At 36.8% G+C, this 20,446-nt stretch overlaps 2 protein-coding genes across 12 annotated transcripts in view; both read left to right on the top strand.

Moving 5' to 3' along the window:
• The window catches only part of heatr5a (HEAT repeat containing 5a), a 28,332-nt gene extending 16,166 nt beyond the window's left edge, over positions 1-12,166 (top strand). The window contains exons 23-37 of the mRNA XM_081347712.1: positions 603-747; positions 2,127-2,306; positions 2,469-2,705; positions 2,849-3,027; positions 4,333-4,401; positions 4,744-4,923; positions 5,121-5,343; positions 6,358-6,597; positions 6,802-6,929; positions 8,327-8,474; positions 8,558-8,830; positions 9,053-9,277; positions 9,381-9,532; positions 10,217-10,427; positions 10,624-12,166. Coding sequence (XP_081203838.1) covers positions 603-747; positions 2,127-2,306; positions 2,469-2,705; positions 2,849-3,027; positions 4,333-4,401; positions 4,744-4,923; positions 5,121-5,343; positions 6,358-6,597; positions 6,802-6,929; positions 8,327-8,474; positions 8,558-8,830; positions 9,053-9,277; positions 9,381-9,532; positions 10,217-10,427; positions 10,624-10,925 — 2,892 coding nt within the window. The 3' untranslated portion in view covers positions 10,926-12,166. The remainder of the gene's footprint in view (positions 1-602; positions 748-2,126; positions 2,307-2,468; positions 2,706-2,848; positions 3,028-4,332; positions 4,402-4,743; positions 4,924-5,120; positions 5,344-6,357; positions 6,598-6,801; positions 6,930-8,326; positions 8,475-8,557; positions 8,831-9,052; positions 9,278-9,380; positions 9,533-10,216; positions 10,428-10,623) is intronic.
• A 188-nt stretch (positions 12,167-12,354) lies between these two features.
• Positions 12,355-20,446, top strand: part of hectd1 (HECT domain containing 1) — a 40,845-nt gene continuing 32,753 nt past the window's right edge. For all 11 annotated transcript variants that reach the window (XM_081347694.1, XM_081347699.1, XM_081347693.1 and 8 more), the window contains exons 1-2: positions 12,355-12,738; positions 15,839-16,085. In XM_081347694.1, coding sequence (XP_081203820.1) covers positions 15,946-16,085 — 140 coding nt within the window. In that variant the 5' untranslated portion in view covers positions 12,355-12,738; positions 15,839-15,945. The remainder of the gene's footprint in view (positions 12,739-15,838; positions 16,086-20,446) is intronic.

Genomic DNA, 20,446 nt, shown 5'->3' with positions numbered 1-20,446 from the left:
TCTCTCTCTCTCTCTCTCTCTCTCTCTCTCTCTCTCTCTCTCTCTTCACACAACCACAGACAATATTAGACAGTAATTGGGAAAAACATGCTTTGTTCTACATGCTCTATTTTTACATGGTTTGATTTATGGTCTTATTCTTTGCAAATAGCTCACTTGTCACATCATTTAAAGCTCAAAACAAGCCTTGACAGTAGCCCTGCTGTCCCTTTCTCCTCTCCCTCTGGCCTTCTCTACACTAAAACAGCATTTCTGTGGGATCATTTTGACATAACGGGACTAACTTTGATGTGTTTTTTGCACTTTTGTCTGGATTATGTTGTGCAAAATGTGATGTGAAGTGTTCATCACATTTAAATTGTGCTCTATTTATATCTATCTATCTACATATATCTTATAGAGGTGTGCCATATGACTAAATTATTTAAACCATTAAAACGTTATTTTATGTTATTTTTTGTTATACTTTGTCAGCTCTAATGTCTCAGTTTTGTTCTTCTATTTCTCAAGATCTCACTAGATTCACTAGTGATCATTAGTGTGACCATACTAATGATAAGATCTTTCATTATATCTCATGCATGCCTCTTGTGCGCATACAGATAAACCTGTGCAGCTCGTACCTGTCTCTGAGGCGGGTGGTTGTGGCCTGCCTGAGGCAGTTGGCTCAGAGGGAGGCAGTGGAGGTATCGGAGCATGCAGTTGCTCTGGTTAAAGAGCTGCCACGCAGAGACAACTCACAATTGGGTGAGTCAGCAAGCATCGCCCCCGCTGCACAACATAGTATCATCTCAGCACATCTCTGCTGTTGATTTTACTGTACTCTGCATTGAGGTGGCTTTGACTGCAGTGAGTTATACATTAGTTTAGGGCCTGGAATTTTGTGTTGATCCTTGAATACAACTGTGATTTGATCATCTGAATATAATACTGTTCAAAAGTTTGGTGTCAGTAATAATTTTATACTTTTATTCATCAAGGATGTGTTAAATTGATCAAAAATAACAGTAAATACATTTATAATGTTGTTAAAGATTTCTATTTTAAATAAATGCTGTTCTTTTGAACTTTCTATTCATTAAAGAATCTTGAAAAAAATCATCACAGTTTCCACAAAAATATATGGCATCACAACTGTTTTTAACATTGATAATACCTTTTTTTCTGAAGGATCATGTGACACTGAAGACTTGGAAAATAATGTTTCACATTATTACTGTTTACAATATTACTTTTTCTGACTTGTGCTGACTTATTATCAATGTTGGAGACAGTGCTGCTTAATATTTTTTATAACCTGTGATACTTCAGGATTCTTAGATTAGCAAAAAGTAAAAAAAAAAAAAAGACAGCATTTATTTAAAATATAAATCTTTTGTAACAATATATGCTACCGTTCAAAAGTTTAGATTCATTCTTTTTTTTTTTCTTTTCTTTTTTTTTTATTTATACTGGTTTATTTATTCAGCAAGGATGTGTTAAATTGCTAAAAAGTGATGGTAAGGATTTATATTGTTTGAAAATATGTCTATTTTGAATGAATGCTGTTCTTTTTATCCTGAATCCTGAAAAAAGTATCACAGGTTCAAAAAAATATTAAGTAGCACAACTGTTTCCAACATTGATAATAATCAGCATATTAGAATGCTTTCTGAAGGATCTTGTGACACTAAAGACTGGAGTAATGGCTGATGAAAATTCAGCTTTGCATTACAGAAATAATGTATATTTTAAAATAGATTAAACTAGAAAACTGTTATTTTAAATTGTAATAGTTCATAGTATATTAATATTGTATACATTGTATATATATGTGAAAAGTATATTAAAATAGAAAACCATTATAATAATATTTCACAATATTACTGTTTTTTTTCTGTTTTTTTTTTTTTTTTTTTTTGTTGTTGATGAAATAAATGCAGGCTTGATGAGCATAAGAGATTTCTTTCAAAAACATTAAAAATAGTATGATTCCAAACTTTTGACCGGTTGTATGTGTGTGTATATATATGTATGCATGTCTGTGTATTTTATTATAAATATATTCAAGCAAAACATAATTAATAATGTAAATGTATATGTCATAAGGTGGTCTGTATATGAAATGATTAGTGTCTGTCCTGCAGATGTCACTATTAAGGAGGTGGGATTGGAGGGGGCTTTGTTCAGTCTGCTGGACAGGGAGTCTGACCCACAATTGTGCCGAGACATTCAGGAGACGCTAGTCCACATGATGAGCTCGGCTTTTGAGAGTAACCTGGCCCACTGGCTGAAACTCTGCAAAGACGTACTCTCTGCCTCTGCAGGTGGGCTGCAATCTCGGCCTCACGAGCAGAATAAGATGATCTTAATTTTCCATCTTGTGCTCATTTTGTGTACAATTCCCATTGTTTGTATCCTTGTTTTTGTTAGTTTTACAAAGATGCGTCATTGAGAATATAGTTTTTAATGGTCTTGTCACTCCTTAGACTCCGCTGCAGCTGCCTCTGTAGAAACACAGCAGGAGGAGGATGGAGATCGATATGATGATTCCTCTGCATTCCATGCAAAGTCTGAGTCCAGCGGCCCCTTCAACAACCTGCGCTGGTCCACTCGTGTATTTTCCATGGAGTGTGTGTGTCGTATAATAGCGCAGTGTGAGAACGGAGACTCGGCTCACTTCAACATGGCACTCGCTCAAGAGAAGCGTTTACATGAGTCCACAGGTTAGATGCTAGAATTGCTTTAGTGTATTTGCAGTTAACTCTGTATAGTGAGTGAGTTAACTGGATGTTAGTGCCACCTTCTGGGGTGATTTTATATACTTTTGTTAATTCTGCTTTTATATGCACCCCTTTCTGTCTCGTAGATTTCCTAGTTCTCCACTTGGCAGACCTCATTCGCATGGCTTTCATGGCAGCCACAGACCACAGCGATCAGCTTCGACTGGCTGGTTTACAAACACTGCTGGTCGTTATCCGTAAATTCTCTAATGTGCCAGAGCCTGAGTTTCCTGGGCATGTAATTCTGGAACAGTATCAAGCCAATGTGAGCACTAACTTACTATCCAGCCTCACTCTTAAAATCAACTTGGCATACTATTATATGCCCAGAAAGGTGTTGAAAGAAAGTTTACTTGTCTGGAACAATAACAGTGATGAACTTTAATTTCCTAAAGGCATTTAAGTAAATGATCCTTATTGCAAAGGTAGTTGTAGGGAGCAGTTTATGCTTATGTACAGTATATTATGTATTTATATTTAAGCACCTATTTTTTGGGGGGCTGAAATTGCTAAAAAAAATCATTTCTGTAGGAGAAAGTGGACAGAAAATGTCAACAGAAACCTTCACATTTAAAAAAAACATAATATTTAATATAATTAAATTATTATTATTTTTATTACATGTAGTTATTTCAAACTAAGGCTCATTTGAATTATTAGTTTTGAAAACTTTTGGCTTTTGCATCCACTAGTTGTTTATAATTTTTGAAGACTGTCTGCTGGACTACAGGATGCTTAGTCATTCGAAATGCATGTTAAGAGTTGTACAGTAAAGCTCTCAGCTGTTATTCTTAGAACCCCCCCCCCAAGACCTACCTGAGCTCATTCATCAGTCTCTTGTTACTAAGTGCATTTGCACATGTGTGTGTGTATACGCATGTGAGGGCCTGTATCGCTTACACTAAATTAGGTTATCTGTCGGCTTAGCAGGAGGCCTTAGTTTCAAACAGTGACGTGAAACCTCTTCAGTACCTTGTGCTACAATATTCAATATATATAAAATATATATGTATATATATTTAAGTTTAATAAGTTTGCTCAGGGTGTAGGACATCAGTTGTGTACAATTGTCATGCTGCTTAATAGTTTCATGAAAACCATGTTTGTTTTTTCTGGTTTTTCAAAATATTTTTCAGTAAAAAAAAAAAAAGAGAACAGCAGTTATTAAAAAAAAAATGTTGACAAATTGAATGCATCCATGTGGAATAAAAGTATTACTTAATTATTGACTCCAAACTTTTTAACAGTTGCTAACGTATTTCCAAACAGAGTGGATAATAGTTTTAAACTAAATTTGTATTGATATTACATTTACGGTAATTGTTTATATATGATGTAAGTAAAAGTTTTGGATACTTTATTATTATCTTCCACAGTTTTCCATCAAAACTATGAAATAATACAAATGGAGGTCTGGGATTAAATACATCTATACATATAGGCACTCAATTTATCCACAAAACTAATTCAAGCATAAACATTTAGATCAAAGGATCTTTAGGGTTATGAGAAACCTCCCAAACTTTTGTTTCTGTTGGTATAATGGACTAAACAATGTTTGGTGTTGTAGGTTGGAGCTGCACTCAGACCTGCCTTCCATGTGGATGCCCCTCCGAATGTGACTGCCAAAGCCTGCCAGGTGCTGCTTAAAGAACTTCAGCATATCTATAATAAAGCTTTTTCTGTTTTCCTTTGCTTTTACTGGCACACTTGTTGATCCAAATACCATGTAACACATTGTTTAAAGTCTTAGTAAAGAATGTTGTTATTGTCAAATCGAGCATCCCGAGTATGTTCATTTTGTAGTGTCAAAAGTTCCCAAAACAATCCTTTAAACGGTTTTCAACCTTTTGAACCCGCTTTTCCAGTTCACGTGGATTCGCTTGACCTAATTTCTTCCCTGAGTCTGGCAGTTCACTGCTGCTGCTGAAAGCTGCTTCAGAAGTGTTGAGTTCTGACATGAACCTTTGTTGCTGTTCAGGTTTGCAGTGCATGGATCGCCAGTGGGGTCATCAGCGACCTACGTGACCTGAGAAGGGTACATCAGCTTCTGGCTTCCTCTCTCGCCAAAGTTCAGGTGGGGAGAGATGTTCCTAGTCAGCTCTATAACGAGAGCACCTTCACCATGGAGACGCTGGCTGTACTCAAAGCCTGGGCGGAGGTACTAAACACTATCTTAACAACTATTAAAGCAGTTGCATTTCTACGTCTAGCCAATATTTGACTCTAGGGATGGGCGGTATGACGGCATATAAAGAGAGGTTCTTCTACACTTTTTATTCCTTAGTGTATCTGTAATTGTAAAAAGCAGAAAACTATAATCTAACCTGTATCTGAATAAATCTATGTGTCTCTAAGGTGTATATCACAGCGGTGCAGGGCTCCAGACAGAGGGAGAGTCCGGGCAGCCATCTTCAGCAGCAGAGCGAGGAGGGTGGGACTGCAGGTCCAGCGGGGGCTGGTTTGCTCAAACTGGTTCAGACTGATTTGGCAACCCTGAGCCGCCTGTGGCTGGCTGCCCTTCAGGACCATGCCCTGCTCACCCTGCCCCCACAATACTCCAGTCAACTCCCCTCCACAGGTCACTTCTCATGCTCTGATTCTCAATTACACACCCACCTGATGGAAAATAATCAGATCTAGTCATTTGCTTTACAGTGTCCAAAATGATGTGCCTGTAGTGGAACCAAATAAATATAAAAAATAATGACTACTTGCAAACAGATTTCCCAAACACTCAACCTGTCGGCCATTGCAGAGCCAAGCAGGTAGTCCTGTCCTAAACTCACACCAATGTTGCTATGTCGGTCACTCAAAAATTATTTAAAGTGCATCAGGAAATTGATCAACAGATTTTTTGCTTGTAATTTGTCTCTGTGCAGAAAGGTATAGGTAAAGGTGTTTTAGCATTGAAAAAAACTGCTTTAAATAGCTATTTCCAGTCACAATTACTTGTTTACTCTTTTTACAGTGCTTACACTACTGTTCAAAAGTTTAGGGTTGGTAAAATTTTAGAAAGTAGTCCCTTATGTTCACCTAGGCTGCAATTATTTGAACAAAAAAAAACAAAAAAACATTAATATTGTGAAATATTCTTAGAATGTAAAAGAATGAATGAAATAGAATGTTCTTTTTTAATATATTTTAAAATGATGCAACAATGAATTTTCATCAGCCATTACTCCAGTCTGCAGTGTCACATGATCCTTCAGAAATCATTCTAATATGCTGATTTGGTGCTCAGTAAACATTTCTTATTGATGTGGAAAAAAAGTTGTTAATATTCTTTTTCTTTTGCATTTCTTTTGTAATAGTATGATGTCTTTACTGTCACTTTTTTTTTAAATTGTATGCACCCTTGCTGAGTAAAAATATTAATTAAAAAAATGTATATTAGTAAGCCCAAACTTTTGATTGGTAGTGTAATTTTTCCATTAATAATTCAGTGTATTCAAAATAATCTGAAGATTATTTTATTACCATTGGAAAAAAAATAGTAGTAGTGGAGTGATTGTAATTTGATTTATTCATTTCTGTTATCATCTTGTTTACAGCTACTGTATGCGAGTTCTAACATGCATCTTTTTTTTGTCAGGTGGCTCATTTTACACTGCAGAGACGGTGGAACAGGCCCGTCCACATTATTACAGTGCCTGGGCTACCATTCTCCACGCTACTGCACTCTGGCTCAACAGCACCGGATTCATCATAGTGGACGAGGGGCCCGCCAACCTCTCCAGGCCAGTCACACCCACCTCCATGGGCCAGTCCGCCTCTATGAGCAGTGTCAAATCCCCAGAGGACGTCAACACTGATCGTCTCCACCTCATCTTGGGTACAGAGCTCAGTTAATATTTCCTGTTTCATTAATTGGATGTAGTTCAGTGTATAGGGCATGCATTGCTAAATTATAGTCATTCATAGCTTTGAATTCTGCTCTAGTCATTCGACATGTGCTGATTTCGAGGACCATACTTGCAATATTTTAGGATTTCACTTCAGTTTAATGTTGTTCCATTTACTGAAATCTTTCCTTTAGGAATCAGCGTGGAGTTTTTGTGCTCTCCTCACTCTGGAGAACAATTGGAAACCATCAATTCATGTCTTCAGGCTCTGCAGGCCTTATTGGAGGTGCCTTGGCCCCGTTCCAAAGTGGGCAATGATCAGGTATTCTACAATTGAATATATATAAATCAACACTTTTATTCAGCAAGGACAGTAAATACATTAATAATGTTGCAAAAAGTTTATATTTCAAATAAATGCTTTATCTATTTATTAAAAAACTCGGAAATAATGAATCATGGATCACATGACACTGAAGACTGAAGTAATGACTGCTGACAATTCAGCTTTTCCATTACAGGAATAAATTGCTTTTAAAAATTTCACAATATTACTGTTTTTATTTTATATTATATGAATGCAGCCTTGGCAAGCACAGTGTATGGTTTACCCTTTTGCACTATATGAGACAAAGAATGAACTTGTTTTTCCCATAATTGTTTCTTTGTGTTTAGTTAGGTTATTTTTCCTATAGTATTGCTTCAGTACTTTTTTTATATAATTCCATATCAATTAACGAAGAAAGAGTTTGCATATTTGCCTAAATAAGGTGGCATTTCTCAGAGACACTTCTATGAGACAGGGCACTGGACTGAAGTGAACCGCACAATATTACAATCAGGGTTTGAAATTAACACCTGCCAACCCGCCAAATGCGGGTAAAAATCAACTGTGGCGGGCAACGTTGTCAAATCACCAGCCAATTTGGCGTGTTACTTATTATGTTTACTCACTTTGCTGGGGAAGTTGGTGTAAGCCAAATCTGCGTAGATTTAGCACAAATACTCAACTCGTGAGTCATCGTGATATATTAATTACAGTGTATTGCGCAGACCCTGTGCATATCTGGCTTACTTGAACATACCCGTCACCATGCAACAAATAACGGCGCGCGATTCATTTGCACTGAAGCGAAGATTAAAAAAACAACAATAATGTGGCAATACTTCCCGCAGACCAGAGTTCACACAGTTCACACGCAACGACCGAGCTGAAAAACAGCACTTCCTTACTGATACAGCTGAAGATGAGAGCTCTGAGGACATTTGAGCATTTGGTTAACAGAAAAGACATTGTAATTTTCCAACATCCTACAATTTTAGCAGACCCTGGCTTATCCTGAGACCACAGGTTTGTTTTGTTCCGCATGGTGTTTAATGTTTCACCAAAAAAAAAATGTTTGGTGATGAGGATGAAAAAGGAAGGGAGAAGAGCTAGACAGGATTTTGGTTGAATAAGAAATTAATGTATAAAAAAAAAACTATATATATATAGGCCCTAAATTGTGAAGTAGTTAATCTGCTTTATTTAACTTACAAATTTAGTAGCCAAATTGGCCGGTGAGTGAATCTTAATTTCAAACCCTGATTACGATATTGTGATGCATTGAGATTTGTGGTTTGGTATTTGTCTTTACATGTAGTTCATATCAGGTATATTTTAGTCTTTGACGTCTGTCACTCTGTGCTCCTGACAAGTCTATGGTGTTCACTCTATAGGCTTTGAGTGTGGAGCTGCTCAGCGTTCTGCATAGGCTCATAGTCACTCGGGAATCTCCCAGCATTCAGTTGGCTGTGCTGGAACTGGTGGGCCAGATCGTTTGTGCTGCTCAGGAGCATGTCAAAGAGAAACGCCACAGTGCGGAGGGTAAGTCTAAAACAAACACAAAAAAAAGTGTGTAGTGCGTAAATAACCCTCTGAATTCATCTTTCTTTACTGCATTTGGTCAGTCGATGATGGTGCAGCAGAGAAGGAAACTGTTCCGGAGTTTGGTGAGGGGCGGGACACTGGTGGCCTGGTGCCGGGACAGTCTCTTGTGTTTGGAGCACTGGAGCTGTGTCTCTGCACGCTTGTGAGAAAGCTTCCACAGCTCAGCCCTAAGCTGGCCGGCAGCCCCACGGGGCGGGGAGGACAGACCTGCTCTCTCAGCAACACTGACTGTAGACTCGTCACATCTGCTGTGGCCATCCTCTCAGAACTGCCCTCCATCTGTTCACCAGAGGGTAAGTGATCCAGGGAATTACTGCGGCCATAAGAGCTTTCAGATTATGAGAAAAAAATCTTCCTGCCCACTTCATTTAAATCTAAAATGGAAAATCTTTTTGTTTTCCATTTAAACATTTTGTCATATTTCAAGATGAAAAGTCATGTTAGTTGCACAGAAATTAGATTTGATTCCATAAATGATAAAAGATCTGACATAGTGTTTTTTCTTCCCTCTACAGGCAGTGTGTCAGTGCTGCCCACAGTGCTCTATCTGCTGCTTGGGGTGTTGAGAGAGGTGGTGAAGGGCTCTGTTGGAGCTGAGAGTGGACAGCTGGTACCAGGCATCCTACAGGCTTTGCGCACTGTTCTCACCTCTCCCATGAGCAGAGCTGAGAAGAGTCGTGGGGCCTGGACTGAACTGCTGCAAAGTGCACTGCACACACTCTTGGAGTCTTGGAGTACAGGTAACTCTCTCTGTCTCATCCACCGCACTCTGTCACTGCATGTTTTAAGCATGTTTGAGATATAATTTGAAGAACATTCATGTTAATGGATTGTTTTGGACAGATAAAATGGAGCCTGGAGTAGATGAGATTACCATGTTGACATCCCTCACCATCTTCCTGCTGCACTCCAGTGCTGAGGTGACCACTGTGGAGTCACTGCAGACATGCTGCATCCAGACATTCAGAGCCGGTCTGGAGTCTAAGGACCCTATAGTGAGTGAAGAGGGCTGATTAAAAAGCTTATTCAGTATAGAACCAAACATATAATGTTTGTACAAAATTTCTACACTGTCCTTTTTTTTTTTCTTTTCTTTTTTTAAAGGAGAACTTTTACTCCCCAAGGATACATTAAATTGATCAAAAGTAACAGTGATGACTTGTACATTGTTACAAAAGAATTCAATTTTAAATGCTGTTCTTTTGAACTTTGTATTCATCAAAGAATCCTGAAAAAAATGTTCCACAAGCTACAAATATATTAAGCAGCACTTCTGTTTTCAACATTGACAATAATAAGAAATGTTTTTTAATATAATAAATCAGCATATTAGAATGATTTCTGAATGATCATGTGACACTGAAGACTGGAGTAATGGCTGCTGAAAATTCAGTTTTGAAATCACACAAAGAAACTACATTTTAAAATATATTTAAATAGAAAACGGTTATTTAAATTGTAATATTTCACAATATTGCTGTTTTTACTGTATTTTTGATCAAATAAATGCAGCCTTGGTGAGCAGAAAAGACTTGAAAAACAATTTAGGAAAACCTAGGAACCCCAAAGTTTACATCTGGCCGCTTAAATATGGAGCTTTGCCACAATTTGTGTAGAATTCCCATAGGGGAAAAAAACTATTTATTAACCATCTCTTCTATGTCTTATTTCTACTTTAGGTGCTGAGCAGGAGTTATCAGTTGCTAATATCTTTATTTCAAGGCCCAGAGCCGATAGCCAGGCCGTTTATTCTGGCTTTGGGTGGCTGTCTGGTGTCACAGCTGGAGGAAGTTGAAAAGAGTCGTCCTCAAGGCCCAGCAGAGCTACAGGCCGTACAAGACGCAGTCCGAGCCCTGGAAGCACTAGTGTTTGCTGCTGACGAAACTAACCGTAAGTGACTGAAAAAATATTTATGAACTTCTGATCACGAACAGTAAGTTATGATATCATCAACAAACAATGAGAATTCATTGGCTGTGAATTTGATTTTAATGTTACTGTTAGCAAAATGCCATAGTGCTATAGTGTGATTTGCTGTTATTAGGATACCAAGATAATCAAGTCAGTATTTGTTTTATCCATGCAGGTCCACAGCTGGTGGCTGTACTGTTGCCCATCCTCATCTCTCTTCTGCTAGATGAAAATGCTTTGGCATCGGCTCCGGCGGCCTCTCGCTCACTGCACGAGTCCGCCTTAAGAGACCTCATGCGCATCGGTCCCCAGAACTCGGCTGTCTTCAAAGCGCTGATGGCCTCTGCCCCACACATGAAAGCCAGGCTCGAGGCAGCCGTCAAGGGCAACCAGGAGAGCGTGAACACTAAGGCACAAGCATCTCGGGTCATTAGCAAAAACACACCCAGCATTCAACTGAAGATCAATTTCCTGTGAATCCTCCTTAATGGTTATGATTATGACTGTATTATGATTTGAATGACTGAGTGAATCTTTTAATCAATTGTGTTTTTAAAGATAAATCAGATGAAAATGTGTTGTTTATTAATTGTAATCAGTTTTAAAACTGCATTAACCTCTGTGAGGAACTTAATACATATTACTAAATGCAAGGGAAAGTGTGTTTCACAGGGTTTTTTTTTTAGTTTTAATGGTTAGCTTGCCAACAAGCTTGAATCATTTTCTTTAACTCCGTTATGCATAGCATGATATTTTGTGTGAAGTCTTTTATTATTGTGTCTGTACAAAGAATGCAAATCCTTAATTTCTCACAAAAAGTTGCAACTAAACCTGTTGCAAGAATAACTGCAGTGCTGGTAATAAGTTATCTGCTAACTCTACATATACAATTTTAGCGCATTGTCAATTGTTTTAAATATAGAGATATATGAATGTACTAATGATAAAGCATTACAAACGGATCCTTGCATCATTTCTGCCACATAAGAAATAAACTCATGCTTTTTTTTATGACATAAAAAGTCATAATTATGAGATTAAAACTCAAAATTATGGCATACCAAGTCATAATTTTGACAAAGTTATCATTATGACTTACTAAGTTAAGAATAATTGACTATTATGGCTTATCTCAGTATCGACTGTCATAGTTTTGACTGTCACTGGGTTTTTACCTCATATTTTTTTTGTCAATGTTGACTTTATATTGCGTAATTGACAATGTAATGAAAATGATCTCATAATTTTGGCTTAGTATCTCAAAATGACTTTATCTCATAATTAATTCACCAAAACTTGTTTTTTATTTTTTTTCCTTTTTTTTCTCTATATTCTAATTATGCATGCAAATCTGTGTTGGTGTCGCTTTATCTCAACACTTAATTATTTTGCCTGTCTGACAGGCAGTATAAGTAATAGCTTGATCTTAAGTGAGCAAAAAATATTAAACATGCAGCAAAATAATATTTACTACTAAAACGCACTACAAACATGTTTACAATGCAAATGGAAGAGTTTCAGCAAATATAGGACCATTGTTTTTTTGCCAGTTTGTATAGACTTCAGGTGCTGTTTTCTGCTAGAAACATTGATGATCAATTACAATTATGCATTTGTAACCATACCATTTTGTATGCTGCAAATTGTACAGATGAAATAGGGCAAAATTAACCATTATTTTCTGATTATACTGAAAGAATAAAATCTAGTTTTGCTTCAAGAGTTGCATTGGCTTTACTTTAGAGTAGAACCTGAGAGGGGCATTTGCAGTTTTTTCCTCACTGCATAGTATGTCTTAATTTGGATTTGTCTAGTCTATTAGGATCACTGGATTAATTGCATAATGCATTTCATGCACAATGCAAGTTTCAGGATGAACATTAACCTACTGAACCACTCATAGTTTGATTTCAGAGAGTCAGTGTCACTGGTCACTTTCTACAATTGTGCAATCCATGTGAATGATTTGTAATTTTTGTAGCAACCTCGTTGACTGTAAATGTCGAGGTGTTTTAGCGCCCCCTGTCGCTGAGCCGCTTCGCTATTTGTTCCTGACCGCTACTGCGGAGCCTCGTGATATGCGGAGCCTCGACTAGTTCTTTCGACGGCTCTCCATTTCACTCAATATTTCACCCGTCGCCTTCCCGTTTACTTTGACCTCTACCTTACAACCAGCAGAAGCGGGGAATGAAGCAATATTCACATCTTGCCGTCTGACAACTTCACCCCGAGACGCATTTTGTCCACCCTGTGTGTTTTTTCTTCTCTTCTCGTCGTTCGGCGATAAACGGTGAGTGTTTGTGTCGCTCGGCAAAGGGTTCGTTTCTCTGCCTGACAGACGCGATCAGGCCTCGGCATCCCACTCAACTTTAGCTCGCAGATTTACTGGTAAACACAAGGCCGCAGTAGTGTTACTTGTTTTTTTTTTGTTTTGTTTTGTATTTTAGCTTAAAATTCTTTTCTGACCGGTTATATATGTGGATGGGAAACTTATTAATACCTAATACGAATGAAGTAAATTAAGTTTGGGATTAATTAGGTCTGTCGAAGTGACGCTAACAGGACGCATTTTAGCCAATCCCAGCTAATTAAACCTCACTTTCTCAACCGATTATTTGTGTTTTTACTCATTTGCTGTGGAATTATTTCATTAAATATGATTTTAACGAGGAAATGAAACGGTTCTTGACTCTGTCATGGCGTTTAAGCTAACATAAGCTGTCTGAACTCAAGAAAGAGGCCATCAGCCAGGACTAGATTGAACGTTATGACTGCTACTTCTTTGCTTAACTTCCATTCTCTAACGTTTAATCGAAGATATGATGTTTGATAGCGTCGTATTGTTTGTTGTTTAAGATTTTCAGGTTTAATTGTTCAGGTTTGTTCACCTGTTTGGCTCTCAGGATCAGGTTAGATGACCAAACATGAAGTTAAACGCGACATGATATTATAGATCAAACACTGCTATTACACACCATTAACGCTAATATGTGTCGTTTGTTTGTTCACTGTGAAGGTAAGGTTTTATTGTGCTGCTGTATAGGTTGGTGTCATGATGACATCGGTTGCAATCAAGTTGTTTTTCTGACTCCTTAGTCAGCTGCAATGGCTGAAAGTCAAAGAACATCATTGGAATCATGTTTGTTCGTGAAACATCAAGTATCATGAAAGCAGGAGCCACGGATAAGCTGAATGTCTGCTTTGCAGTGTACTTTGATTATTTGAAGTTGTATTGATCTCTATGCTGTAAGAATAACAGCAGACAGAATCTAAAAATACTGAACTACTTAAATTTAATTAGACTGGAACTTACTTTTGTATTCGAGACTAAATGTCTTCCTTTTTCTTATATTTAGCTTTGGTGGGAATGAGCCTGCAAAACCTGACACATGAAATAATAGTCATAAAAAAAAACTATTATAATAACTATTTCCTTTTATGGAACATTTTATTGAACCTTAGTTTAGACAAACCATAAAATAAAATCTTAAAGTTGTCATAAGCGTTTAATTTAATTTTGTATATTTTACACATCATGCTTTTATGGCCCATAAAGTATGATTTAGTGAGAATATTGTGCTCACAACTCAAGGAGAAAAATTAACGTGTCTGTTTTATTCACAGCCCCGAAATTAGCAAAATTTGGTGATGTTATTTATATTGCCAAAGCATTAGATGAAATTCTGATTGCTTATAATGTATATCAGTGAGATTTTTATAACTGTGTATCAGACCGCTTGCATAAATATTAGTTTTCACTTTATGTCTCTCAATATATGTCTTCGTGAGAAGATATTTAATGCTTAGTTTTATGATCAAAGTTCTTAATTGTGGACAGCAAAACATAATGCAATGATTCAGAGATGTACAAATAAACAATTTTAAAAGCCTGTTGTATCATATATTTGATACATTTTAACATGATAAAAAAATAAAATAAAGTTAACCTTAGTTGATTCATTCCAGTATGTTTATCTTGAAATATTTTTAACAATTTAAAATGTATTCTTACGTTACTAAATAAAAAAACAGAAGTTTTCACAGCAAAAAGGCAAGTGTACCACAATCTGAAAGTGGAACTTTTTAGAATTATGCTAAAGGGCCTTTTACTTACTGAAAAAGTATTAGCTATCAATCAGAGGGCAGAAGGCGTGTATGATTGTGTACAACATTTTTTTCAGTTCTGATCATGTTGGTAGTTTAGAGGCTTTAAATTAATGTATCAAATATGATACAATCTCTACGTTAATTAACAACAAACAAAACCTTAATAACGATATGAAGATAAAGTTGAATGTTATTGGTCTGGTGGACTAATAGACTGGGAATGAACCGATCCCATTCATTTAAAGGTGGTATAATTATAGTAAACACTTTCTTTCCAAGAGAAATTGTAACTCAGGGCAATGGCATCAGAACTTGTTTTCGTTCACAATGGTCTAGTGTTACTGTTAAAAATTGGTTACGAAACCAAAAAAAGTGACTGGAAATGTCAGCTCATGAATTAAAAAGTTATGGTGAATGCATTGGCTATCATGGCATATTTGTCTAATTTGATCACAATCAGGTGATTGTTATTCATACTTGAACTTTTAGAGTAGCAACGTAATGTGGTGTGCATGTGATCAGGTTTTCTTTCCTCTCTCCATCCAGCAAATGTGTGGATTAGGCCACAGACAAGTTGCTTTGAATGTCAAGTTCAACAGGACATTCTTCCTGAATCAAGTTAGTCACTTAATCTGTTGATAAGTGGATCTCTCTGTTAGTCTCTAAGAAGGTGGTGGATCTATCTGATGCCTGTCTGTAGCCACCCAGGCAGTAATGGAGGACAGACTTTTGCTATTTTACATAAATCTTCCATTCTAATGATTTTATCCTCATGCTTGGCTCAGCTTGCCTGTCTCAGGAAAGTAGTGCTGCTCTTTACTTTAATGGTTTGTTTCTCAGAACAATAAAAGTATAGTGATTTCTGTTTGAATTGCTTACTGTGTGTTGGTGAAGAGATGGGCTGTTTGGGCCATACAGTGTGAGTCACTGATGAACTATTCATCATGCGAACTGTTGTTGTCCAAGCTTACTAATTCGCTAATCACAGCAATTTCTTTCAGTGCTTTGATTACAGGCAGCAGTTCATCATGTTTATAGTCTGATTTGCTCCTATTAGTTTACCTTTCAAGTGCATACGTTTTCAAGGAGTCATTTGCTCCACCCTTTTCATTATTAACCAACAGTTTCCATGCAATTACTCAAGGGTTGTGTTTTCAGTTCAGCTCCAAACAAGTGGGAGAAGGTGGAGGTTAAGGCCCAAAGCAACGTTTTGGAGTTCTCTTCTCCTGTTATATCCCAGATGTCATTTCCATGCTCATATTTTGTTTCTATTTCTTATGAAGGTGACGACTTGATGAGACATCAAGAGGACCAGTGACTGCCCCTGTTCATTTCTCTCCTGCTGCTGGCGGGGTGACTGGGTGTTGGGTGGATAGGGTAGTGGGGCGTCATGGCGGACGTGGACCCAGACACATTGCTGGAATGGCTGCAGATGGGACAGGGCGATGAGCGGGATATGCAGCTCATCGCCCTAGAGCAGCTCTGCATGCTGTTGCTCATGTCAGACAACGTCGACCGCTGCTTCGAAACGTAAGTGTGAATACTGATTCTGTGGTTCATTGTTTTTGATTATAACAAAATAACTATTCATAACTGTTTTTAATTTAATTTTGGTATTTTACAAAATGTAAGTGGTACAATTTAATATAGCATATCAACTTGTGTAAGTGTGGCAAAGGCACTCAGAGACACACAAAAAAAAAAAAAGACTTGAGTTTGCAGACGCGGATTATGACCCTTTTATAAAATAAATATTGTTTAACGGTGTCGTCTGATCTTAGTGTTAAAATTTTGGTGACTGTATTGGCCTTAAATTATCTGATCGGTGCAACACTAGCATTAATTCATAAACACAAATGTCTCCAGGTATGCTTACACTAGGGATGCACCGGTATTAAAATTTAGACCTCACCAAGCTATTAATTATTTTAATGTTATGGCTGACAAGTCTATAATGTGTTATCTAAAACCAATGAAAATACATTTAAAACATAGGAATCACTTTTTAGCATAAATTTAGACATCACAGCATTTTATTAAATATAATTTTTTTGAAATGTAATATGAACAACAAAAATCAAGTCAAAAGAGGGGCTTTTGGTAAAACTGTCCCTGGAACAAATTTCGTTGGTAAGTAGAGCTCAACGATGCAACCAATGGATTTGAATTTGTTAAACATTATACAAGAATTTGTGTGTATAGTCTTAAAAGTAAATATCCTATAAATGGGTGTAATTCTCCTATAAAAAGGAGTTGTGTATATATTGGGAGAAAAAAGCACTTGTAATGCTCATACTACAATTGTGAAAATATTCCATGAGATTAAAACAAAATAAATAAAGATTTCTGATGTATCTTAATCTATAGATTTCACATTTTGAACTAAGTTATGAACTTAATGAGTATACACAAGTCTGCTACCACTAGATACAAAAGCAACTCAGTCTAACATACAGTATTAAAGGGTTTGCACAAGATTGTTAAAATGTTTTTACACGTCTTAAAAAGTCTATAATTAAATGTGTTGGATCAGCAGTGTGTTTTGCTAATTTTGTAAACTGAGTAGGCCTGGAGGTCAGAACAAGGAAGCCACAATAGCTGTTGAAGAAGGTCAAGACAAACAAGGAAGCACCTCAGTTGTGTGGGATTATTTTGGTTTTAAACGTGATGACCACACTCAGTCACTAGTGGTTTCACAGGGGGTGGCTACCCATAGGAGAAATACGACAGACCTCTTAAACCAAAGTACAAAAAACTGTATAAGCAGTTTTTTGCACAAAGTTGACACATAAATTAAGCCTGCCATTTGTTTATATTTACAGTTGTTTGTTAGGGCTGGGTTAAATATATGGATTTCTCCATTTTAATCGATTCTTAAATCCTAAGAATCGATCTTTTGGTCTGTGCTATTTTCAGTTGATGAATGAGAAAAAACTCTGGCTTGCCTCCCATTCAATATATCGCAATAACTTTTGTGCTTTGTTACTTGTGATATGAAACAAAGTCTCAGCTTTTGATTTCTGTCAATTTTATTAAGAAATTTAAACATTAAATACCATTTTGGCACTCTTTAATGTGGCATGACAGATCGCTGTCGTTTGAGCAAAGCGGCAATGTGGAGGCCTCATGAACTGATTATCTTTTCCTCTGTACTATAATTACAGCACAAAATAAACATCAACTTCAAAAGGCATGTCGAAAGATATAGATTGACTTACTGAAATTAATCATGTTTCATGTAATCGCTCAATCAGTGTTTGAACCGTGGAAAGACATCAATAAAACAACTTGTAAACAATGTAACTTAATGTTCCATTTACTTCAGAAAAGCCACTCAATGTCCATTTAAATGTTTATATTTCAAAAAACAAATAGAAACATAATAGTAGAGGTGGGCATAGATTAATTTTTTTAATCTAGATTAATCTAGATTAATTTTGAAATTAATCTAGATTAATCTAGATTAAAATGGCTCATTTGAATTCTGCCGAAGGCATTCAGAATATGTGTGCTACCCAAATAATGACTATAAAAGTAAGTCTTTGAGAATGGGTTTCTCAAGCCAGGTGGCGCATTAGACCAGGGGCTCATCTCCTGTTTCCAAAATGCATCACAAACTGCTTGAGAAAGCTGTTCTACTCATAGACTGTAAAAAGTTACTACTGTACTGTTACCGTCCGTAGGCAACATTAGGTAGGCCTATGTTATTATCAACTACTATAGGCTATCAATTAGGGATGGGCGATATGGCCTAAAATCCATATTGTGATATACATTGCAGCCTCTTGCGATAACGATATTATAATAAAACCATTTCAGAACAGGTTACATAGACCCTGCTAAACAACTGCTAAATGTTTTTTTTTTTTTTTTTTTAAGGGTGCATGTAGTTTTGAGAACATATATTGTGCAAAACTGTAAGTATACAACATAATTTTGCAGATAAATAAAATGTAAGTACACTAGCTGCAGAGACTTAAGTAGGTCTAATGTTTATTATGGCTTGGAGCTTATGAAACCCCAAATTTAAAATTAGAATATTCTAACTGATGTCTTTTCAGTTGAAAAGAAACACAACAACGATTCTTTAAATCGGGCGCAGACAGAGATATTGTTCTACACCACTCAGATATATTGGGAATAATACGCGCGCGCTGGTATTCAGTGATATGTTTCGTTTTGAATTTGAGGTGGTAGAACGGTAGTAGAACGGATTAGTCGTGTGTTAACTAAACTTACCGAACTGTTACACCACAGTCTACGTCGGACGGCTTAAATCCGAACCAAGTCCAAATAATGGATGTTGCACCAGCACCGATCTTTTACACCAGCTTTAACTTTCAGCCGTGTTTACTTAAGATGACGACGAATATGATGCGTTGCAGCCGGGTGTACCTCGCGGCCGCGGGTAGATTGCGTCATCATAGCTTGTGTAGCTTGAGCCAGCTCCCAACCCAACTTGGAGAATAGATTAACGGCGATATTTTTTTTATCGCGCGATAAGAGTCTCGCGTTAACGCAGTGCGTTAACGCCGATAACGGCCCACCACTACATAATAGTTATTATTTATTATTATTATTATTATTATTATAAAAACCTCCTAATTTAATTTAAATGTAAGTAACCTATACAAATCAGTTAATTTTAACCTTTAATATTATAGTAATGTAACAACTCGGGTTCCCTGTATAGTTTACAGCATTTTTTGTGATATTTTTTTTACCTTGAGGAATTTAATCGAATCACAAGCTTGTGAATTGAAATCGAATTGTGAAATTTGTCAATGCCTACTACCCAGCCCCACTGATTGTCATTAATGACGGATATTACTTTTTCTTAAGTAAAAGATATACTGGAACCCTCTAAGCACACCTTGAATGAATCGCCATTGGCTAGTACATTCTTTAGTTTACTCGCCAGACTGATATACTATTATTTTATTTTTATATATATATAGCTATAATCTTCGTAAAAAGGCACAGCTTAAGTAGCCTATCTGAACGTACACTCTTAACATCAGTCAATCAAACATTATATTATTATAATCAAGCACTATTTAATATTTAAAAGATAGTACTACTACTAATTCTACTACTAATAACATTATAAAATGCACTAAGGATTGTTGAACTTCTGGATTCATGAATATTAATCAAGCTTTCAGCATTCGCTCGAACTGATTTGCTGAAATCAAAACAGGGATGGTAATAGATGAGCGCCAGCATTAGTTCTGCCAACTACCGGAGAAATCAGCATATCTTCTGCTTGTTCTTAGAATCTTAATAATTTCAAATGAACTATACGTTATTTTGACAGGAAAATAACACAAAGAATATTATTTACGTTCAGCCCGTTGATTCTGCGTGGTATGTAAGACTTTCGCTCTCTCTCTCTCTCTTTTTGTGTGTGTGAGAGAAACAGCGTTCTCAGCAAAGAGACGGCAAGTTGTGCGCCTTGACACTAGAGTTTACGATACGTCAAATACAGGTATGCTGCGCATCCATTGAACTGAATTGAAATAGCGCTTGAGTTTCACTCTTCGTCAAGCGATTTGTACTAAGTCAGTGTTCAGCAAGTGAAAATATATCTATGCAAAACTTATACTTAGTCTCTAACACACACAAGCGAATAAAATATACGAATTTATTGGCCAATGACTAATGATAGACATTTAGTCGTCCAGACTGACGGTTGCGAGCGATTTGATGTCATGTCGTTGTAGGAGAGGAGTGTGGACAAACGTTGACACAACATATCAAAGGTTGGCTTGCTCATCCTAAAATTTCAGACCCACTGCTCATCGTTAAAGCCCACCACAATATGTTCCCACGAGTCCTGAGATTTCTCTCGCACATAATAACTGAAGCATATGTGCAGGCTGCAATGATGG

The sequence above is a fragment of the Scardinius erythrophthalmus genome (assembly GCF_964197995.2).
Source record: "Scardinius erythrophthalmus genome assembly, chromosome: 19".
Lineage (NCBI taxonomy): Eukaryota > Metazoa > Chordata > Actinopteri > Cypriniformes > Leuciscidae > Scardinius > Scardinius erythrophthalmus.
This window is presented reverse-complemented; position numbering and strand designations above follow the sequence as displayed.